Source organism: Colletotrichum higginsianum, chromosome 4 (genome assembly GCF_001672515.1).
Source record: "Colletotrichum higginsianum IMI 349063 chromosome 4, whole genome shotgun sequence".
NCBI classification, from domain to species: domain Eukaryota; kingdom Fungi; phylum Ascomycota; class Sordariomycetes; order Glomerellales; family Glomerellaceae; genus Colletotrichum; species Colletotrichum higginsianum.
In genome coordinates, this window is record NC_030957.1 from 3,219,951 (window position 1) to 3,241,842 (window position 21,892).

Below are 21,892 nucleotides of genomic sequence, written 5' to 3' on the forward strand. Positions count from 1 at the left end.
TGCCACTGCAGACGACGCAGATGCCCATCCTTCAGCTTCCTTGCCCCTAGACTGCCCTTTGCTGACCTGATCTGACGATGCTGATGGCTTTGGTGTTGTTGGGAGTAGGAGGGAGCTCATCAGAGGCTTCGCCATAGAGACAGGCCATAACCCTGTCCATTTCCAACCACTTCTGATGTTCTGCATCGTCATACCTGCAAGGGCAGCCTTATAATAACAGCCTAGGAAGTTCCTCTTGCCTACAATAGTAGAGTCATTCCATAGACTAAGGTATCCAAGCTCCTTCCTATAGGCTGCCTTAAGAGGGCTGAAGACTGCTTGATCAAGTGGCTGGAGGACATGGGAGGTGTGTGGCGGTAAGAACAATAGATGGATGTTGTTTATATAGCACAACCACATAAAGTCAGTCGTTGTGTGGCTCCCATGCCCATCCAGGATCAATAGTCTAGCCTCCTCCTTATCCCCCTTGCCCTGAGGGACAGTCTGAGGGATAAACACCTTCTGCAGCCATTCAACTGCAGTAGCATCTGTTGTCCAGCCATTTTCAGTTGCTGTGAATTGCCAGCCTTCATAAGGGCTAAGATCTAGAGGAAACCACTGCTGCTGGACTGTCTTACCCTTATATATAATAAGGGGATGAAGTCTGTGGCCTAGGGCAGAGATGCATTCAATAATAGACACCCATGCCCTTGATCCAGGCTGTTTCTTGCGGATAGACTTCGCCTCAGACATCCCCAGCACCAGCCCATTAGATCCCTGGCCCTCAAGGATACCAGTCTCATCCATGTTATATCTGTTGGCTGGTTTGATGCTGATGATCTCTGGTATGGCGAGATGCTTGAACCAGTCCCTGATGACCTCAGTAGATGCCCCATTAACACGTCTTGAATCAATAGGGCAACTTCTCTTGACCTTGACTGATGGATTCCTCCTTATAAAGGCCTGGACCCAGCCTCTCCCTATAGGTTGGGTATCCCCTATGGCATGAAGGATTCTTTCTGCAAAATGCTTCACTTGTTGATGGGTTGGAGGAAGCCCAAGGGCATGCTGGATTCGCACCCATTCAGCCAACTTGGCCTCCTGGCTCACTGTGAGCCTCTGCAGGTCAGAAAATGCTGCTGCCCTTGCCTGGGTGCCTTGAAGACGATGCTGAAGGGTAGACCTTGGCACACCATACTGCTGGGCAGCCTTCCTGACACTCTGACCGTTCGAAATGGCCTCAAGCGCTTGATTGACTTCATTTTCTGTATACTGGCTCATAATGCCTAGAATAAGGTGCCCTAAAAAGATGAGGCCATTTGCATAAGGTTGGAAAAAGATGTGATAGTTTGAAGTTGGAGGAGGATGAAGGAGGAGGTTGGTGATGAGGCATTTTTGGGTGGCCCATATGTGGGGGTGGCCCAAAAGTGGGTGCTTTGACTTACCTCAGACAGGGCGCCAACGTCGCGGTCAACCACCTGGGCCTCCCCCGCGACGAGAAGCACAGGCTCAGCCTCATTGACGAAGCCGAAACGATTCGCCAAACAGCGCCCGAGGATTCGCCCACGGGCGAGCTGATGGAACTCGCCGGCGACGTGACGGATCCGAACACCAGCAAGGCGCTCGTGGGGGAAGCGGCCAAGAGATGGGGTGGGCTCGACATCTTTGTTGCCAATGCCGGCATATTTAAGCCGGCCGAGTTTCTGACGTACGTATTTACTCGACGGTTGGTCCTTTAGTGTCCGGCATTTCCTCGTTGACAGGAAACCTACGCAGGCTCGAAAAGGAAGTCTTTGACAAGACTATCCATGTCAACATCAACGGCGCGTTCTACTCGTGTCAGGCGGCAGCCAACCAAATGGTCAAGCAAGGACGTGGGGGCTCCATCATCGGCATCTCCTCCATCAGCGCTCTGCAGGGGGGAGGGCTGCAGACGCACTACACGCCCACAAAGGCCGCGGTCCTCTCGATGATCCAGTCGATGGCGGTCGCCCTGGCCAAGCACCGCATCAGGTGCAACGCCCTGCTGCCGGGCACCATTCACACGCAGCTGGCCGAGGAGGACATGCAGAACGAGCAGAAGCGCAAATACCTGCAGCAGCGCATCCCGATGGGCGTGGGGAAGCCGCACGACCTGGCTGGGCCGGCCGTCTTCTTGGGTTGCGAGCAGCTCAGCGGGTTCATGACGGGGTCGCAGGTGCTGGTCGACGGGGGCATGTATGTGCATTTACAATAACATGCCACGGCGAGTTGTGTATGTACTTTGAGCATGGAAAACAAATCACGATATAATGCATGTGAAAAACACAGTTCTACTTGGGGGAAAAAGCGAGTTGTTTTCTATTTTAATGGGGGGTACCAGACACCGGTCACCGGCCCCGGCGCCGGACTCAGGAACCCCGGAACTCCGGGTCGGTCCCCCGTCTCTGAAATGCGGGGTCTCCTCAAAGTACCCCGCATGCTCGACTCACCCAGTGTTCTTCAACTTAACCTCGTCATGCGTTCCCACATAAACTACCCAACCTGGTGATCTTCCGATAGAGACCATCGCTGTTCTCTCGCGCGGCCCCCCATCATTTACCAGATCTAGCTTGCTTACGACTCTCTCAAATGGCATAAGGGAACCCATTATGGGGGCCGAAGACGAGCAAACCGAACGTTACTTCACCCGAGGTCGACTCTCGCGTGGCCGGGGACTCAGAAACACTACGGGCTGGTAAGAACCCTTCCCAAGGCGCCACCACCCTTCTTGACGACGACACTTGAGGGTTTTGCTCATAACTCGCTTTTCCTTTGCCAGCGCGACATGCCGTCGCCGTCACGTCAAGTGTGACGAGAAGAAACCCGTGTGCGGCGGCTGTGAAAGGACCAAACGGACTTGTGCGTATGTCCAGAGACGCCCGCCCAACAGGAAGCGGTCTGGCCCAGTGTCAGTGAGCTCTCGCAACGAAGATGTCTCAAGACAATCTGTTGAGAGGGAGTCGGGGCCGTCTCAATCTCGCTCACCTAGCCCATCGCCTTCAGGGCGTCCACCGGTCATCAACGATGTTACCGGGCAGATATCCTCCCCACTGACTACAGGTGGGGAGCCAGGAGAGCCTCTTCTGGCCACAGCAACTCTTGCCAGCGGTAATCCCTCCGGGGACGTCTCCAGGGACGAGCGCATCCACGCCTCATACAATGATGCCGTCGCTAGTGCTCCAGCTTTGCAACCACAATCCGCGGTGCCAAGCGCAGAAGATCCTCCATGTACCACCGGTGCTACGCCCCATGATCCGGCGCTGACTTCCAGCTCTCTCGGGGCCAATCTCGAGAACGCCACGGCAATATGGGTCGACCTCCTCCTCCAGGACGCCTCGATGCAACAACTCGACTTTTCGGGTCTCAACTTCCAGGCTGACGCAGTCGATCTTTTCGGAAGCTCAGTGGTGGTGCACTCGCCCGCCGTGGGACGGTCTTCGCAGAACAACACCGGAGACGGCCCGTCGCCAACGCTGTACACGTCGCATCCATACCTGCACGAGAGAGCCCCGAACCTGGACGAGTATCAACGCCTAGAGAAGCAGGCTTGGAAATCGGCGAGCCCACTCCCTATTCTACCGCAAGAACACAAAGTCTTCCAGAACTTTGTGCTACACGTTAGTCAATGGGCAAGTGGATGTGAACACCGATTACGCTTCTTTCATAAAGCTGACAACAGCATTCTGCTTCTAGATGGACCTTTTCGAACCCAGTAGGCCATTTGGCACGCTTGTGCCCCAACTTGCAGTATGGCCTGTATCCGTTGTTCTGTACCAATTGTCCCACTGACGTACTCGTGAACTCACTCAGATGCGCAACGTCGGGCTTATGAACGCCATTCTCGCCCTTTCCGCCCGCCATCTTTCTCTCGGCACGTCTCCAGATGGGAAGGACGCCCAGGACACAAACGACGCGCTGAGATACTACTATAAGACCCTCCACTACATCCAGGAGGCCATGCAGTACGACACGTACAAAACGAGCCTCGAGCTTCTGGCCACGAGCTCCATCGTGTCGGCGTACGAAATGCTCGACGGCTCCCGGCAGGACTGGGAACGGCACCTCAAGGGGGTCTTCTGCATCCAGCGGTCGCAGGGCATCCACGGCGACTCGCTCGGGCTGAAGCAGGCCGTCTGGTGGGCCTGGCTCTGCCAGGACGTCTGGGCCGCCTTCCGCGAGCGGCGGCGCCCCTTTACCTTCTGGCGTCCCTTGCGGACGCTGGACGAGCTGGACCCGCACGAGCTCGCCGCGCGCTCCGTCTACTTCTTCGCCCAGGTCGTGGCCTTTTGCTCCCGCGAGGAGACGGAGCGGGGGAGGGAAGACCCGCTGGCGAGGATCGCGGCGGCGGAGGCGCTCAAGGACACGCTGGAGGACTGGAGGCGGCATCTAACAAGCGAGTTCCAGCCGCTGCCGTTCGCGGGCTCGCCGGAGGACGTGTTCGAGCCCATCTGGATCAACCCTCCCGCATTCGGTAAGACGAGCCCTTTATTAACATCACTCTTTTCACACCTCGAGAAAAGCGAGACTAATGTGCTTTGACACCTACGTAGCTGTGGCATTCCAGGTCTACTATTGCTCGCACATTTTGCTTCTCCTGCACGTCCCCGCACTTGGGGGGTTGGATGAGTACACCAAGCAGCGGAAGCGGTTGATGGAATGCGTCAGGAGAGTCTGCGGTATCGGCATGACGTCCACAGACTACCCCTCGAGCTTCATGTCTTCTCAGTGTCTCTTTATCGGTGAGTTTTGGGCCACAGAGGACGGACGTAAAACAATCTTCTGACGTGTGAAAAGCCGGGTTGCCCCTCGAAAACAGTAGGGAACGCAGCTTCGTCCTCGAGTTGCTGGAAGCTCATCGTCTCCGCTCGGGATGGCCCATCAAGCCGCTAGGTGAGGAGCTCAAAGCCAGATGGGAGGCATCAGACGTCTAAGAGCGACTCTTCCTCCTCCTCCTCCTTCTTCTTCTTCTTCTTCTTCTTCTTCTTCTTCTTCTTCTTCTTCTTCTTCTTCTTCTTCTTCTTCTTCTCCTCCTCCTCCTCCTCCCCATCTCATCAAGCTTGACCGGCCGAGCCGCATATCTCCATCCACTCCTTGGTCTGCAGGGTGACTTTGCTCGTGCCCTCCTCGATCAGCGTGGTGTGCGGGAGCTGCGCGACCTGAGACTTGAGGTGCGCGTAATAGTCATCTAGCACCAGCTTGTTGACGTTGATCTTGGTGGCGCCCGCGGCGACGCACTGTCTCATCAGCTCGGGCGAGAACCCGTTGGTGCCGTGCAGAGCCACCCTCGCCCTACCGGCGATCTGGGTGCGTATCCTCCCGAACCTGCACGCTTATCAGCATCCTTGGTCACCGCGGGTAAATGGCTGTCTGCCAGAAAGAATGAAGAATCAAGAAAACGCACCGTTCAAAGTCCAACTGCGGTCCCTGCTTGCCGTACTCGCCGTGCACGTTGCCGAACGCCGGCGCGAGGGAGTCCACGCCGGTCGCGATGAACTCGTCAACCTCCTCGGGCGTCGTCTTGCTGGCCTCCAGACCCGCCGTGTCCATGACGCCGTCCTCCGCGCCCTCTATCCGGCCGGGCTCTGCCTCGGTCGCGATGCCGCGCTCGTGGCAGTACTCGACCCATTTTGCCGTCTTGGACAGGTTCTCCGCCTTGTCGTAATGGGACATGTCCACCATGATGCTGTCGAAGGGCAGGTGGTCGGCCGCGTGCTGGATGATGGCCTCGTCCTGCGCGTGGTCCAGGTGGATCGAAATCGGCACGGCGGCGCGTGACACGGCGTCCTTGGCGGCGCGGACGAGCAGGCCGTCGGCGAAAGTGACCGCCCAGGGGAAGAATTGGATGATGAGAGGCGAGCGGGCCTGTTCTGCTGCGCTTACGAGGCCGTGGATTTGCTCGAGGTTGTATGCGATGGCTGCGATCACGCCGTATCTTCCCGCTTCGGCCTTTGCTAGGATCTGGATGGTCCGGTTGCTGTCTCTCCAAGTCGCCGGGACAGTCATGTTGATAGATTCCTAGATGAAGAAAGTCACCGTTTGAGCCAGCATCTTTTTTACTACATGAACTCGGCTTCATCCTTGTTCTTATTAGCCCTAAGAGGTCCCTCTTATACAACAGACAATGCCAAGGTTGAAGCTACAGGTGGTGGCGGTCCGAAGCACGAGTGGGTCGTAGTCGTCGTCTCGAGGGTAATCCGAGAGAACCCTGTTGTTCGACTAGAGGGATCTTGGACTGCATCATCCTAGTTTTCGTCATCGGCATATGTATACCCATTGTTCAACAACTAGCCTTTTAAGACGTTTGAAACCCTCCACATTGACAGTTGCTTGGCTGTCCCAAGCTCTACAACAACAGAACCACTCCGCGAATCACCCATAGTTGGCTTGTTCCACCGCGAAATACCAGACTGTTTCGGAAAGGTCGAATGGTGCGCATCCGTGAAAATTGTGCGTCATACAGTAAGTTCGCGGCCTTCATCGAAGACGTGTCTGTCATGGATATTGGCCTACTTATCAAGTGCACACAGCAGGTGCATCGCGATGAGAATCAAATCAATAGCATGCTATTGATGCACATGTTGGAATGTACTCAAAGTTGTGTCACTGTTACGAACCTTCAGCGTCCCCTTAAGGCTTACTGATTGACAAGGAAACATAGCAACTCCAGGCATTGCCGGTTCGTCGTGCAGCAGCAGACACGCTGGATGGGGGACACCCGGTGCCCTGTGACAGCTCTCGAGGAAGGACAAAAGCTGTGTGTCCTGTCCCACACGGCCTAAGCATCGGAAGATGCCCGTTGCGCCTCTAGACCAATTCATTCCCACTTCCGCAACCTTCCCCGACCGCTTGACCCCTCACCCAGTCCGGCACCCGATACTCGTTATCGGCTGTCGTCGTATCCTGCCATGGCAAAGAGACCAACTGCCGTTGGCTCAACGCCGGTCGATAGCGCACTACAGGGGCGCAGATCCTCGAGACGCATGCACCCCGCAGGCCACGTCTGGCAGGTAAGAAGTAGGCGACGAGTCGAGGTATTGGGGAAGGGACCACGGAATATGCATGCGGGGGTGATACGGATATGGGACGATCACAGGGTTTCTTCTGTTAGACAGCGTGATAACGCAACGTTGATCCGAGAGAATGCAACGTTGTCAGGCGGACGAGGAGACGATGCCGTGAGGAGATAGGATAGTGTTGCTTCTTTTGGGATGCATTTTCCCCCTTGTCAAATACCCCTCGTCGCCCGATAGCTCGACCGAGGCCCCGACTCCCCCGCCTCCCGTCCGCCACACAACTCTAAGTCAGGCGAGGGGAGTCGGTCGTATTATATGTACTGGACGGGATCCCCCCCGTTTTTGGTTTACCTTTTTCTTCAATCTAGCTATTGACTCATTCATCTGCTGCCTTGTTGTGAATGAACTGTGCCCTTTTTCCCAGCCTTCGCAGTACACGGGGTAGAGTCCACAGTCCTCCCGCAACCATGTCCGGAAAAGTGGAGTCTACCGGCGGGGAGGAGCCGACTCCGGCCCGGGACGAGGACATTGAAAAGATCCCCGCGCAAGTGAATCACAACCCGGAGCAAAAGATCTCGGATCAAATCTCCCACGAGAAGCTCGAGGAGCTCGCCCCCAACGGCGAAGGGGAGTACATCCTGGGTAAGATCAACGAGATGAGCGAGGAGGAGGCCCTCGAGATCGTCGAGGAGTCGGTCGAGTTCTTCAAGGACGACTGGAACTTCCCTTCCGATATGAGAGAGCGTATGAAGAAGCTCCTCGAAGGCCCCAAGGCCTACGGAGAGCACTACGATCGCGACTTGAGGATCGACGCCGTCATGATCCGCTACTCGTCGCCCTACCCGGGTGTTCGCGCCGTGGCCGAGATTCTGGACGACCAGAGCGTGCCGATCGAGACGTTCCGCGCCTACTTTCTGGGCATTGGCTGGGCCATCATCGGGACCTTCATCTCGACCTTCTTCAACTCGAGGTTCCCGTCCATTAGTGAGTCGACATCCCCGGAACTTCCAAAAGTCCGCGATGAAGCGGCTTACGATAGACGGGCCGGTCGGCTAAAACCCATCTGTAGCTCTGAGCGGCCAGGTCATCCAGATCCTGTTGTTCCCGTGCGCCAAGTTCCTCGAGTTCGCCCTGCCGGACTGGGGCGTCACTGTCCGCGGGACGCGGCACTCCCTCAACCCGGGCCCCTGGAACTTCAAGGAGCAGATGTTCGCGACCATCACGTACAACATCGCCATCTACACCACCAACAGCTACGGCATGATCCTCGTGCAGAAGTCCCCCGTCTACTACGGCCTCGGCTTCGTCGACTTCGGCTACCAGCTCATGCTCACGCTCTTCGTGCAGCTCATGGGCATGGGCTTCGCCGGCTACCTCCGCCGGTTCAGCGTGTACCCGGTCAAGGCCCTCTGGCCGACCATCCTGCCGACCATCGCCATGAACCGCGCGCTCACGCGGCCCGAGCCGAGGGAGAGGATCAACGGCTGGACCATCTCGCGGTACAAGTTCTTCTACGTCTGCACCATCTGCATGTTCTTCTACTACTGGCTCCCGGGCTACCTCTTCACGGCCCTGGCCACCTTCAACTGGATGACGTGGGTCTCGCCGGAGAACGTGACGCTGGCCATCATCACGGGCTCCTCCCTGGGGCTCGGCCTGTTCAACCCCGTCACGACGTTCGACTGGAACGTCGCCACGTCCTCGTACGCCGCGCTGGCCCAGCCCTTCTTCGCGACCTGCACCATGTACTGCGGCGCCATCGTGGGCGGCGGCATCATCCTCGGGATCTACTACACCAACATGTACAACACGGCGTATCTCCCCATCAACTCGTCGTCGCCGTTCGCCAACGACGGCACCCCGTACGTCGTGCAGAATGTGGTGGTGAACAACCAGCTCAACGAGACCCTCTACCAGGAGTACTCGCCGCCGTTCTACTCGGCCGGGTACCTCCTGACCGTCGGTGCCAACTACTGCTTCTATCCAGTGTACTTCTTGTACATCATGGGGTCAGTCAAGCATGAGCATGGGTGTCTCGGGCTATCGATGTCGCGCAAGTAGCTAACGGGGAGACTGACAGAAACCAATGGAAGACGATATCGGCCGCGTACGTTGACTTCTACAAAGGGCTGCGCCACGGCAAGGGCAACTACGAAGGCGCCATGGACGTCCACAGCCGCCTCATGGCGAACTACGGAGAGGTCCCCGACTGGTGGTTCCTGGTGATACTGGTCGGCGCCATCGTCGTCTCCGTCGTGTTCCTCAACATCTACCCGCTCGACACCCCGGTGTGGCTCGTCTTCCTGATGATCGCCATCAACCTCGTCTTCGCGGTGCCCCTCTCGTTCCTCTCGGCGACGACGGGGACCAACCTGGGGCTCGGCGCCCTGATCCAGGTCATCACGGGCTACATGCTGCCGGGCAACACCAACGCCTTCCTCTTCTCCCAGACGCTGGGGTCCTGGGCGCTCGCCGGCTACGGCGACAACTACGTCCAGGACCAGAAGATGGCCCACTACACCAAGATTGCGCCGCGGGCCGTCTTCCGGAGCCAGATCGGCACCATCGTCATCACGTGCTTCGTCGCGGTGGCCACGCAGAACTTCATACTGGAAAACGTTAAGGGGCTGTGTACTCCCACCCAGATGAGTCGCTTCACGTGCGCCAACGACGGCGCGCCGCTGTATGCCAACTCTTTGAGTACGTCTTCAAGATCCCATGGTCTCTTGCTTTTCTCTCTTTTAACTACATGCTGATCGTTTGGCTTAGTGTGGGGGCTTCTCGGATCAGAGCGAATGTTTGTGTCTTTCTATCCGATTTTGAAGTGTAAGTCACATCCCGGCTTGGAGCATTGGATCTGGACTGACTTACACGCTTTTCATCAGGGTGCTTCCTCATGGGCACAGTAATCGCCGTTGTCTTCCTGGTCGGCCAAGGCTACGGACCAAGATACCTCCCCGGCGTGCGGGAAACCCTACGGCGGAAGCTGAGCCCGAGGACCTTTGCCCGTCTGGACAAGACTCTTTTCCCCTTCGTCGCCTCTCTTCTGTGGCTTAACCCCGTCCTAGTCATTCAGGGCATCCAGCACTGGGCCCCTTCCAACCTCTCATACAAGACGCCCGGCTTCATCCTTGGATACATCTTCATGTACTGGCTCCCTCGGCACCGGTTGGCCTGGTGGGAGAAGTATAACTACGTACTGTCGGCGGCCCTGACTGCCGGAGTAGCCGTCTCGGCCTTGGTCATGTTCTTCGCTGTGGGGTATAACCCGGTCTCTCTGAAGTGGTGGGGAAACACGGTCAGCGGTGCCGGGGTCGATGGACGGCAGATCGGGATCCTGCCCATTCCCGAGAGAGGGTATTTTGGTCCCGAGAGGGGATCCTTTCCTACATAGAGTTCCGGGAAAACCGGTTGTGACTTGCATTGAGGATGTCGCCGAGCATGCTCTGTTTAAAGCGGCCAGTAATTGGAGGCAGGGGGCAAAGTTCTGTAAGCAGATCTCTTCGCTTCATGCACTCTCATCTTATCACCTACGGACTCACTCTTGTTCAAAATGAGCGCAATGTGGACCAACAGTCTCAAATCATAACGTTTCTACAATATGTACCATTCGGACCAAATATGAACAAGAAGTTGGCTCCCCAAACATGAGCCCATAATGCCAATCCGGAAGAAAACGCCTTTCTATTCGCAGGAATGCTGCATGCAGTTCAGCCACCTTTTTTCTTATACGATATATACATCTCCTCACGATGTGCTCCGACGTGTCGACTTTTTACTCCTTGTCAAAAAGGTAGACGTTTTGCTCGAGCTGGCGGGTGTTGAGCTGTGTGACAGGTTAGCATTGGTGTTACTCGCTCCCCTCCTCCCCCTTTCCCCATTTTGTGACCAAAAGGCGCAGAAAAAGAAGAAGAAAAACTCACGAAGCTCATGCTGATGTTGTGGACGTCGGTGACGCCCATCTGCGCGCCATCGCGGACGATCTCGGTCTTGATGATGTTGATGGCCTTGGTGACGCCCTCGAGGCCGTAGCAGTTGGCGTACATGAAGGGGCGGCCCATGCCGACGGCCTTGACGCCGAGGGCGAGCAGCTTGAGCACGTCGTTGCCGTAGCGGACGCCGCTGTCGGCGATGACGTCGACCTTTTGGAAGACCTCGGGGGCGTTGCGGTAGATCTCGTAGGCGATCTCGAGGGGGCCCGGGGTGTGGTCGAGCTGGCGGCCGCCGTGGTTGGAGATGTAGATGGCCTTGGCGCCCTTCTCGACGGCGAGGAGGGCCTCCTCGGCGGTGGTGATGCCCTTGAGGATGATGGGCAGGGTCGTGTGGTTCCTCATCTGGTCGTAGATGTCCCAGGTGAGGGCCGAGGAGACGGAGTTGGCGTTGGTGGTGTCGTAGCGGGCGGCGCGGTGGCGGACCGAGTCGCCGGGGGCGTCGATGGTCCAGACGATGGCCTTGGCGCCGGTGCGCTCGGCGCGGCGGATGTTCTCCCAGGTGACGGAGAGGTTGGCGTTGGTGTAGATCTGCTGGAAGATGACCTGGGGCCCGTTGAGGGTGCCGTTGGACTTGCCGGCGGCGATCTCCTCGATGGACTTGGAGGCGTACATGGACGGGATGTACAGGATATTCTCGTTGCCGGCGGCGCGGACGAGGTTCAGCTCGGCGGCCTCGTCGCCGTAGATGCCGCGGGCGGCGGGGGCGATGAAGACGGGGGCGCTGAAGTTGTAGCCCAGGATGGTGGTGGCCATGGTCTCGTTCAGCTTGGTGACGTCGCTCAGGTGCTTGGAGCGCAGCTGGACCTTTTGCCAGACGTCGAGGTTGTGGCGGTAGCTGAACTCGCCGGCGGTGCCGGTGCGGTAGAAGGAGTACTTCTGGTTGTCGAGCTTCTGGCGGGCGGCGAAGTCGAAGTCGGGCAGGGCGCGGATGTCCTTGAGGAGGGGCTGCGTGCCCTCGGTGAAGTTGGTGCTGGCGAGGTAGATCTCGAAGCCGGTGTCGACCTCGTTGTTCCAGGGCTCGGCCGCCATGGCGGCGGCGAGGAGCTGCGTGGCAACGAAGAGAGAACGCATCTTGGGGAGCTTCGTCGTGTGGAGCTGTGTTGGAAAAGAACGTCGGTGAAGAGTGAAAGTGTGGAAGTGAAAGAGGGGAGTGAAAGTAAGGGTGATGATCTCTTGCCAAGAAGACAATTCATATATACTCTCTGTGTAGAGCGGCGAGATACGGCGCACTTATAAGATGCTCTCCCGTCCCTCCTCTATTACTCTTCGCTCGGGATCCGCTTATACGCACCCCCTTTCATGATACGATGCCCATTCTCTCGGACGGCCGTCCCTGTCGGAGTCATTCTATCCCCGGCGGCCTCAGGGTTGTGCCGCATGGGCTGCCAGAACAGCAGGTACTGGTTCATCTCAAGACTTTGTGGAAACAGAAAAACATGAAAAAAACATTGGGGCCTTGGATCGAGTCAACTTCCAACTTGGGTGCTAGGGGCTTCCCCTGCTGTATGAGTCGGGAGACATTGGAGCGAGCCCGCCGACTGGCTACCGACGATCTAATCTAATCAATTTGATGGCTACCAGGTTCTTGGTTCCCCCCCTCCCCCTCGGCTGAGACGGCTCTCTCTGAGGGGGAAAGGGGGGGGCCTTCGTTCTCAGTCATCCTGACTAATTGTGCAAAATGCTGGGCTCCAAGAGTCTAAGGGGGACCTAAACGGCGCGCGAAGGTCTCGACTTGCCTAAATGGGACGATTCTAGCCCTTGGGATAGACGGTGGGTGTCGAAGAGCCAAGGGTATCCCATCGCCGGTGTCGGATCCGGATCACCTGCGCTTGTGCTCGATTTAACTTGTTCAAAACAGGAGTCAACCCGCAGGGATGGGCATCCTGGTGCCCGTGGGATGATTATGACCGTCCCGTACGGGAGAATTTGCCAAGTCGTCGTTGAGTCTCGACTGTCGACCATGGCAAAGGGAGATGGATTCCTCATAGATATCCAAGATTGCGATGCGTGGAGACGCGTTAAAGACCTGCCAGACAGAGCAGTTTGGAACGCGGTTGTCTCCGTTCCAGAACTTGGCTTGGTCCAGACTTGGCTCGGCCCAAAACTCCGGAACCGAGCAGCTTGACAGCAGTACGATGTACTTCGCTTAGAGCAAGAGATCCGGTCTAGATGTGACGTAAAATCCCTCGCAGTGGATACATGGTATTCTCCTGGACGCTTGGGACGAACGGGAAGCGCAGGCGCCGTGCCAAGACTCCCCCAAGAGACGAAATTAGGTTTCTCGTTTGGAGGAGGGAGTGGGGTGTGTCCCTCAAACAGGGACTTGTAGTCTAACACTACTACGTAGTAGAGTGATGAAAGTGATGGATCTGTTGTCGGTTGGCAGCTTGGCCCGGATGCAGAATGCTTCCCCTTCCCTGTCCGAGTCCCCTCCTCCTCCTCCTCCTCCTCCTCCTCCTCCTCCTCGTTCTCCTCCCCCTTCGTCAGGATCCTCTTGATTTCTGCTCACGAGCACATGGGAGGATTCAACCGTTTCTAGTTGATACTTCCCCAGAGAGGGGGAGGGGTGGTATGGCAGGTCTATGCTTGAAAGTCATCTCATCGTTGCTGTGTAGGGGGGGGGGAGAGGCCCCAAGCTGGTCCGACTCAATCAAGTGGGGCTCCTTTCGACATGGATGTGGACATGTGGCCAAGAGGAATGGAGTCTCGCGCGCGGCTGTTTTCATAAGACTTTACCCCCACTGACGGAGTTTCCGCCATGTCGCCGCACGCACCTCGCTCGCCAACTCATGTTTGGGATCGTCAACCTTGTTTTCGGGGAATTTGAGCCTATACTTCGAAGCCTGGCCGTTATGCTTATTAGTCTGCATCGTCGCAAGAACACCGGTGGTTTTCCTCGCCGTCTTGAGCAGAGTCTGCAACGCAGGTAGCCTTGGCGAGATGATAGAGCCGAAACGCTGAAGCCCGGCTTGGCTTCATGGCCGCGAGTAAGACAACACCCGCTCGTGGAATAAAAAAACAGTTGATCACCTGCCTGTAGTCCAAGCCAGTGAGTTGCGTGAGAACGGAAAAGAAAAAAAAAGAAGAAAAAAAGACGTCGTCTGCGGCTCAAAACGATGGCGACCCAGGGTTGCACGTGTTCTGTTCCCTGCCAATGGCACTCTTGTTCTCCCTGCGAGTCAATCGAAATGAGGCTTGCTTACTGAGGACGACTGGTATAGTCGCATCGAGACGGGTCTGCAAATACTAGTGGGAACACGAGCGGGCATCATAATCCCGTAGTTGCAACTCGTTGATTGCGATGATGGACCCCCACGCTCCCATCCTCGCACTGCTTCCTCTCACAGCTGCATCGTCTCTGTTGGGTTGGGTTACATCCTCGTAGGGCTCGGAGACGTTTGAGGAAGGTCATAAAGTGCATCAGCAACCAACCCTGGGATTCGGAAGCACGGACTGATTCAGGGTTGCGAGATCAAATAAAAGTAAATGAAAAAGGTGTGTGAAGGAGAGAGAGAGAGAGAGAGAGAGAGAGAGAGAGAGAGATAGCTCAAAGAGGAAGTTCCGTATAAAATGTAAAATAAAAACAACCCCTGTCCTCGCAGCAGACGCAGTAGCTCACGGAATAGGTAATCCGAGGAACACCGCTCCGATAGTCAAACGATAGAGAGGCCTCTCGGCCGAGTTTCCTATTTCCGCAAAAAACACTGCGAGATTGTATTTATGATATATGATTTCGAATCTCGGATTCCATACGCTCTTTGCCAAATGGTACCCATCTCGGACCTGATTCCTCTTCTCTTTGAGTCCTCACTGCTCTTGGGCATGGGCATTTTTCTCCAACTCCTCTCAGCAAACTGAAGAGAACGTTGTCAGCAAAGAACCCCTCCGGCGTTGGAATCTCGCTCGACCGAAACTTACTTCCAATGACACCGTTGACGGGGATATCAATCGACGTAGTGTAGCTCGCCGCATCGCTCAAGAGGTAGACGTAGGCGCCCCCGAGCTCCTGCACCTCCGCCAGCCGCGGCATGCCGCCGTAGTACTTGAGCTGCTGTTCCCAGTCCGGCTGCTGCGGCACCCAGTATGTCATGGCCGTGCGCACGAGGCCGGGCGACACGCTGTTGACCCGGATGCCGTACTTGGCCCATTCCATGGCGAGCGTGTGCGCCATGTTGCGGACGCCCGCTTTGGATGCCCCGTAGGGTGCTGATGGCACGCGCTTGAGACGTGTTCAGCGTTGGAAACCGCGCTTTCTTGGCCGTTGAGGGCGTGGTTTCTTGCTTACCTTGTTTGGCCGGTAAGACGCCATGGAGGCTGTGAAGACGACGGATCCCTTGACGTTCAACTTGATGAAAGCCCTCGCGGCAGCTCTGGCTGTGTAAAATGCGCCGAAAAGCTAGGATGGCAGTCAGCATCGATTCCCTTGCCACCTCGACACGATCGAGATAGTCAAAGGAGCATACGTTGACACCGAACAGCGTCTCGATCTCCTCTTTTGAGAAATCGAGAGCGGCCTTGTGGTTCGTCCGGCCAGCGTTGCAAACCACGCCGTGGATCGCCCCGGACTCCTCGACGATCCTGTCGATGGCGGCCGTTATGCTCGCCTCGTCCGTGACGTCTGCGGTGACGGCGAACAGCCGGCCGGGGAACTGTTTCGACGCCGTGGCGAACTCTTCACCAGGTTCCGCCAAGTCGATCGAGTACACCTTGGCCGCGTCGTTGAGGAGACAGCATTCGGCGACGCCCAGGCCGATGCCGCGATTCCCACCGGTGACTTTTGCTTTTAGTACCGCAGGCACCGAAAAAAAATGTTCCGTCGGTGGTTGGAGGTTCGCTCACCTGCAATGATTTTCCCCGACAGCGTCAGGAGAGGCTGGACGTTGACGGTGCTCGAGGTCGTGGTGGCTGGGCCTGCATCGGCCGCTGAGGGAGACATGATGACGAAGTGGACGAGGCTTCTAGGTTTATGGAACTGAACAAGTAGTCAAAAGGCTTATCGAAGAGGTTAAGATTTCGCAATGTCTCGATTCGTTCACAGGTCTGCGGGTTTCATTAATATCTGTACAATCAACCCAGGGGTCCCCCCTCGAATGTCTTAAATGCTTTTCAACAACAGCATTCAGACATCCGATACCATTGGTCGATTCACGGCTTTCAGTGAAACCTATCGTCATAGCCCAATGGCTTTCGTCCTACTTTCCCTCGAGACGACCACGCGTGGTGGTGTCCATGCGTAGCCATTCCCGGGGAACCGCAGCTCCACAATCGCGGGAAAACCGGGGATTCAGTTTCTCTACCCTCGAGACGAGAAAGAATGCGGGTTTCAACGCTGCCCCATCTTGCTCAAGAATCAGATGTCATAATGCAGGCCTGGCTGACTCATTTGAGGAATAACGTTTCTGATTTCCACTTTGGAGGAGGTCTGCATTAAGAGAGGGCGTCGAACCGGAGCTCGAAGAGTGATAGACAACGATGGGAACTCCGTTTACCCCCATCGGCGGCATAAGCATACTTGCGGTTCTAAGCGCAAACTGTGTCTCAGCATTCCTTGAGTTTTTCATACGCCTCGATCTTGTCATTTTTTAGGACATCGATGTACATTACTGCTGTCTGCCAGCCTTCCGGCCGACGCCTTGGGATCCTTCCACGCCTGGGCGGGTGTCACATCAATCGTGCACATGAGACATACGGAGCACCTAAATGCTATCATCTGGTGGCTGTGTACGGCTGGTAAATAAGTGGAGGTCAAGACCATAAAAGGCCCCAACGCACCCAGATGCGCTCTCTGCAAGCATCTTGTGCCATCGAGCTGGGACAGGAGTTCGCCTTGATATCATTCGGCATAGGTCCATCCTAGTAGTGTCTTCTGTCTTGGCACTCAACATCCTGCATGAAGTTCTCATAGGGTTCCCAGCTGGCCAACATGGGTACAGAGACTATCAAGCCATGTTAGCCTTGTTCCAAGACATCTTAAGTGGTGCTCATGGCTTCATCATTCATCATTGCTGGTTCGATAAGAACGTAGCTTCTACAAAGCGTGAAGTAAAGCTTTGAAAGTGCTTCATGTCTTTTGCTGCACTAAAAGTTTAGCATTCAAAATGCGCTGAAGCTTAGCTGTTGTTGAAACAGCAGCATGTGCTCCAAAGTAGACAATGCACCTAGGTAGGCAGTGATGATAAGGGGTAGAGGAAGCCAGGTGTTGACCGTTTGTGAGATAACAGGCGCATGGCATTGCATACGTAGTGAAACCTACCAACCTAAGGAACAAAAGAGTGATACCTAGACTTTTGGACACAAACTGTACAGCTCCCCGCCCCTGGAGCAGAGCCGCTTCTCAGTGCCGCCTGTCCGCAGATAGGTAGACAGATGAATATGTCACAAGTTAGAGCACACAGTAAGGCATAGGAGAATAGGGGAGAAAGATACTTATTCCATATAATGTAAAGAGAATGATATGTAGTCTAGTTGTATACGTCTAACTATATAAAATAGCATATAAGGGAACTGATTTGCAGAGCTCTAATGTACAAGGGTATTCCTGTAATAGAATACCTGCTGTTAGACGGTTGGTACGATCAATAATTCCTTCCACCAAGTGCTCCTTGATTTTCCACTCATCTTACGAATCGTTTATTCATACTTGAATCCTGGAAACAGCCAGGTGGGGTCGACGTGGGTGTCGTTGGGGTTGATGAAATCTTAGCCGTGCCAGGTACTGTTGGGCATGTGGAAGACCCTGCTCCCTTAACTCCAGGTTGCTTCCCTCATTATTTCAGTATCAAGATCGTCGACGAACCTGGGGCCAGACTTGCTGTAAAGGCTGATGCCGACAAACCTGCATTGAAGGTGGTGTTGGCTTGACTTGATGCTAATTACCAGCAGGGAAATTGTTTATAGAAGTATACTGGCTAATAATGAGTGTTTAACTGTGCTGGAGTTGGCGGGTATATCCTCCTAGACCGAATTTAGGTGATGAAAAACTGATATCCTGACCTTACCCCAGAGGTCTATAGAACCTGACTTGATTGTATCTGGCGTTATGATGAGGACTGTATACAAAGAGGCTAAGAAACTGGTGCACAAATTGAAAGTGGATAGTATTGTTTTGTGTTTCTTTATTAATCTCCTGACTAAAAAGCTGACTTCTGGCCTAGTTGTTGAGGCATGTGATGACTGTAGTTGTATAATGGGTTCTGAGGCTTGTTGACTCTATTCTTAGGAGGACCTTAGTCTTGAGAGGAGAATGCGCCTACGTCAATACTAGCAAGACAGCTAGTACATTAAGCGAGGGAACACTAAACTAGGTAAGAATAGTTCCTCCAACTGTTCTACTGCCGATTAACGACTTAAGGGATCCCTCTGTAACGCATTATTCTAGTTTTAAACGTGCTGCTTTGGGAACCGGCCAGCCAAAAATAAGAGGCAAACAGGATGGGGGATATGGTTGTAAGCTGGTGAGGTTTAAATAGAAAGGGGGAATTTGTGCCATACAGAAGGATATGAAGATGGACGCAGGTCGTACTATTTTGATTGCATTGAACCCTATTTCCTTCGGGTTGGCTTCAGTGACTTCAGTCTCGTCTAGGAGGGCTCCTCCGCAAATGCGACGAATGTAATCTCAAAGACAAAAGAGGCACAGTCTGTCAGGACCGTCGAAAGGACCGTCCTCTGTCTCGGATACTTGATTCGGAGGGGGCCAGCTTCTTCACCCGCAGCGATGCGCATGTAGTTCTTGGCCAGACAGACTGGGATGGCTGCCTCAGTGGCTGGGACCGGGGGGGGGGGCTTTTAGTTGCAACACCTTCGTTCTCTTGATCCCGAAACTGACACGACGGGTCGTTATAGGAGAGCTTTCTTTCATCGAGACTAGCTACTGGGTAGATTGTGCGTCTATCGTCCACTTTCAGGAGGTTTCATCTCAAAGACAGAAGGGGGCTCTTTTGAAAACGAAAAACAAGCAAACGACTTGCTTGAATTACAAAGAAAAAAACGTATTGTTCAAACACCCATACACGAGTTTACATTACAACAAATCAGGCGGCCAATGGTGGGCATCCCACGGGGGAGTATGGTGCCAAATCCAGCATGCTTGATGTGACAGAAGTCGGCTACCACAAATGGTATTGTGCTGGCGGCCTGCGTTCCTCGGGCCCCCCATTTCAAGCGTTCCGTGAGGACAGAGGCACAGTTATTCAGGCGTTGATTTGTCTTGTTTCTGCGCCGCACAGTACCTCCAGTCGGTTTCAACAGACAATGTTAGGCAGCCGCCCTTTTACCGCGCAGCCATACAGCTGTGCACAACCAGCCGCAAACTGTTGGTAAGACTGCGACTGTACCGTTGCGATACCGGGCGGAGAGTAGCCGAATCGGCGCTGTGGGGCTGCTGGTGTCTGGTCCGGTGTCCGGTCCGGTGCTCGGCGGGTGTTTACCTCGTCAGCAACAGTTGCGGAGACATTGTCCAGCCAGCCAACGGACACTACCCAGCTGGCCAGACTCTTGACAGTTGTTCGGAATTTCGAGTGATGGGAGAAGAAGGGTTTAGCTTGTACAAAGCTGGTCAGGATCTTTCGATTGGGATCTTCTGTATAAATGCACCTATTCTTGGTGTCTGTTTTCCTGTTTGCGCTCCTTCACCACATTGCCGCTCTGGTTTTCACCGACCACTTTCTACTGGGTGAGCTAGTTTATAACACCGTCTTTGCGATCTTTTCGAGTGGTTCGGGCATGCAAGGCTGCCCCGTCTTCATCTTGGCATTAGTCTTCATTGCAGCACAAGGTTGTTGGACAAATCCTACTGCTGCTGCTACATCATGCCTTCAGAGGCGGCATTTTGCATCTTCATATAAGTACACATGTTATTGGTATCCGGATTCACCACCAACACCTCAAGCGCGCTCCGTTGCCCGCAACAGAGCCCGTAACAGTCCCTGAACGACGCCCACGACCGCCTGCGGTCGCTTCCACCACACGTACACGGCCCCGGCCACGAGCGGACTGCAGACGAGCGCCTCGAACGTCTTGACCAGCACCTGGCCCTGGTGGTCGCTTTTGGCGACGACCTCCGAGTACCGTTCGTTCCCGAAGCTGACGCGGGAGTACTTGGTCTGCCAGCCCAGCCCGGGAAGGTATACGGACATGGCCTCCTCGAGCCACTTCCGAAGGCGGTACCGGGGAGACAGGACCGAGGCGCGCATCTCGACGTAGTTCTGGAGCGCCAAGTCGTTGATGGAGTGCGCGTCGGGGACCCTGTTTGCCGTGTACTCGGCCAGTGCGACGCCTCTTTGGTGAACTGCTGCGGCGGAGGTGTCGGCCTCTCCCGCGGGATCGTTGACCTCGCTCATGCGGCAGTGCTTGTCCAGGATGGAAAAGAGGATCCGGACATCTTCCAGGCCTGCATTCATGCCCTGGCCGTAGAAGGGGACCATGGCGTGGGCGGCGTCGCCAAGGAGGACAGCGGAGGCATCGTAGTGGTACGGGCTGCATTTGATGCTGATCAGCGGCAGATGCGGGTTCTGCTTGAACGAGGCGATCAGGTCGTCGGCCGGAATGAGATTCGTGACACCGGGGAAGTGCTTGTCGAAGAAGGCGGGCAGGCTCGAAGGGTTGTTTTCCAGTGCAGCGGTTTGCTCGCTGGGCAAAAACAGTGTGCATGTGAAGGACCCGTCCTGTGAGCTGTTAGCTGGCTCTGTGCTGGGGGCATGGGATCGGGGCGCTCTCACATCGCTGGGGATAGCAATGAACATGAAGTTTTTACCGGGCCAGATGTGGAGGTGGTTTGGTGAGATTCGGAAATGGGGGGCTTTGGCGTCTGCCGAAGGCGGTCTTGCGGGCTTGATCTGAAATTCGCACCACAGAGTGTCGATGTACTCCTGCTTGTAATTCATCCGAGCAAACTTCATCATATGGTACCTGACGGCCGAGTGGGCGCCATCGGCGCCTATCATCAAATCGAAGTCAATCTCAATCTCTCTGGCACGACCGGTGGCGGAATCAGAGGTCATGACCTCGAACCAGGCCTTGCATCTCCTGAAGTCGGCGCCGGTGAGCTTGTGGCTGAAGAAGAACTTGACGTTGGGCATCTCCTCGAGAATGTCAAGCATGCGCTTGTTCAGGCCGGCACGGTCCACGGCGTAGATGGCCTGGGGTCATCCGTCAGCATGCTTCATACAGCATAGGCCTGTACTGGTAAATGGGTTCTCACCCGACCGTGGACGTCATAGTCCTGGGCGGCTTCGTACAGATCACCTTTCGGGGTTCTGCCGTGGATCATGCGCCCCCGCATGGGGATCGTGGCGCCAAAGACATGTTCCAGTAACTTTGGTTGGCCAGCATTGCGCATGGCGTTGATGCCTCGCTCCGAGAGCGCCAGGTTAATGGACCGGGTGAAGTTCAAGAGTGTCGTGGAAGGATCTCGCAGGTCTACATGGTGTCAGTCCCGCTAGCCTAGAACGCCGCCGGAAGAGAATAAAGAGAGTTGCGGATGGGCAGTTGCTTTCAAGATCTACTCAACCAGCGTCATAGTTGCCAGGGCCAACCAACAGCTGCTCGGCCAAAGACAACGCTGCAATTCGCATCCATCAACGGGATCCCATCCCATCCCATCCCGACACCTTGGTGTGCAGCACAATTGGTGGGGCATCTTGCAGTTGGGATCCATGAGATCTGCCCAACCCTGAAAACAGGTGCATGCGGCTTGGGAAATTTGAGGGAAAAGCAACACGCGACTCACCCGCTCTCAACTCGTAAATCTCGACATCGTACCCGCGCTGCGCAGCGTACAGCGCAGCCAATGAGCCGACGGGGCCGGCGCCGACAACGACGACTTTCTGGTTCTTGGCCATTATTGTTGCTGAGGGCCAAAAAAAAAGGGTGTCCCGTCGTTTTCTC

At 55.4% G+C, this 21,892-nt stretch overlaps 6 protein-coding genes across 6 annotated transcripts; 2 read left to right on the forward strand and 4 right to left on the reverse strand.

The window, feature by feature from the left end:
• Positions 1-1,556: 1,556 nt before the first annotated feature.
• On the forward strand, positions 1,557-4,931 carry CH63R_06280 (Catalytic activity; the record flags this gene model as incomplete). Its single annotated transcript, XM_018301255.1, has 7 exons — positions 1,557-1,687; positions 1,756-2,196; positions 2,600-2,695; positions 2,780-3,617; positions 3,811-4,471; positions 4,551-4,739; positions 4,795-4,931. The coding sequence occupies 7 exons, from the start codon at positions 1,557-1,559 to the stop codon at positions 4,929-4,931; spliced, it is 2,493 nt and encodes an 830-aa protein (XP_018159105.1).
• A 120-nt stretch (positions 4,932-5,051) lies between these two features.
• On the reverse strand, positions 5,052-6,003 carry CH63R_06281 (Fructose-bisphosphate; the record flags this gene model as incomplete). Its single annotated transcript, XM_018301256.1, has 2 exons — positions 5,052-5,322; positions 5,402-6,003. 2 exons carry the CDS (start codon positions 6,001-6,003, stop codon positions 5,052-5,054), a joined length of 873 nt encoding a protein of 290 aa, XP_018159106.1.
• Positions 6,004-7,414: 1,411 nt separating this feature from the next.
• CH63R_06282 (OPT family small oligopeptide transporter) lies at positions 7,415-10,407 on the forward strand (the record flags this gene model as incomplete). Its single annotated transcript, XM_018301257.1, has 5 exons — positions 7,415-7,997; positions 8,083-9,022; positions 9,094-9,713; positions 9,783-9,839; positions 9,899-10,407. 5 exons carry the CDS (start codon positions 7,415-7,417, stop codon positions 10,405-10,407), a joined length of 2,709 nt encoding a protein of 902 aa, XP_018159107.1.
• Positions 10,408-10,788: 381 nt separating this feature from the next.
• Positions 10,789-12,076, reverse strand: CH63R_06283 (Peroxisomal (S)-2-hydroxy-acid oxidase; the record flags this gene model as incomplete). Its single annotated transcript, XM_018301258.1, has 2 exons — positions 10,789-10,839; positions 10,937-12,076. The coding sequence occupies 2 exons, from the start codon at positions 12,074-12,076 to the stop codon at positions 10,789-10,791; spliced, it is 1,191 nt and encodes a 396-aa protein (XP_018159108.1).
• A 2,736-nt stretch (positions 12,077-14,812) lies between these two features.
• On the reverse strand, positions 14,813-15,941 carry CH63R_06284 (3-oxoacyl-(Acyl-carrier-protein) reductase 2; the record flags this gene model as incomplete). Its single annotated transcript, XM_018301259.1, has 5 exons — positions 14,813-14,850; positions 14,924-15,224; positions 15,291-15,401; positions 15,469-15,779; positions 15,845-15,941. The coding sequence occupies 5 exons, from the start codon at positions 15,939-15,941 to the stop codon at positions 14,813-14,815; spliced, it is 858 nt and encodes a 285-aa protein (XP_018159109.1).
• Positions 15,942-19,890: 3,949 nt separating this feature from the next.
• On the reverse strand, positions 19,891-21,846 carry CH63R_06285 (Kynurenine 3-monooxygenase; the record flags this gene model as incomplete). The annotated part of the gene is made up of 4 exons (XM_018301260.1): positions 19,891-20,670; positions 20,725-21,144; positions 21,207-21,424; positions 21,735-21,846. The coding sequence occupies 4 exons, from the start codon at positions 21,844-21,846 to the stop codon at positions 19,891-19,893; spliced, it is 1,530 nt and encodes a 509-aa protein (XP_018159110.1).
• Between the last annotated feature and the right edge of the window lie 46 nt (positions 21,847-21,892).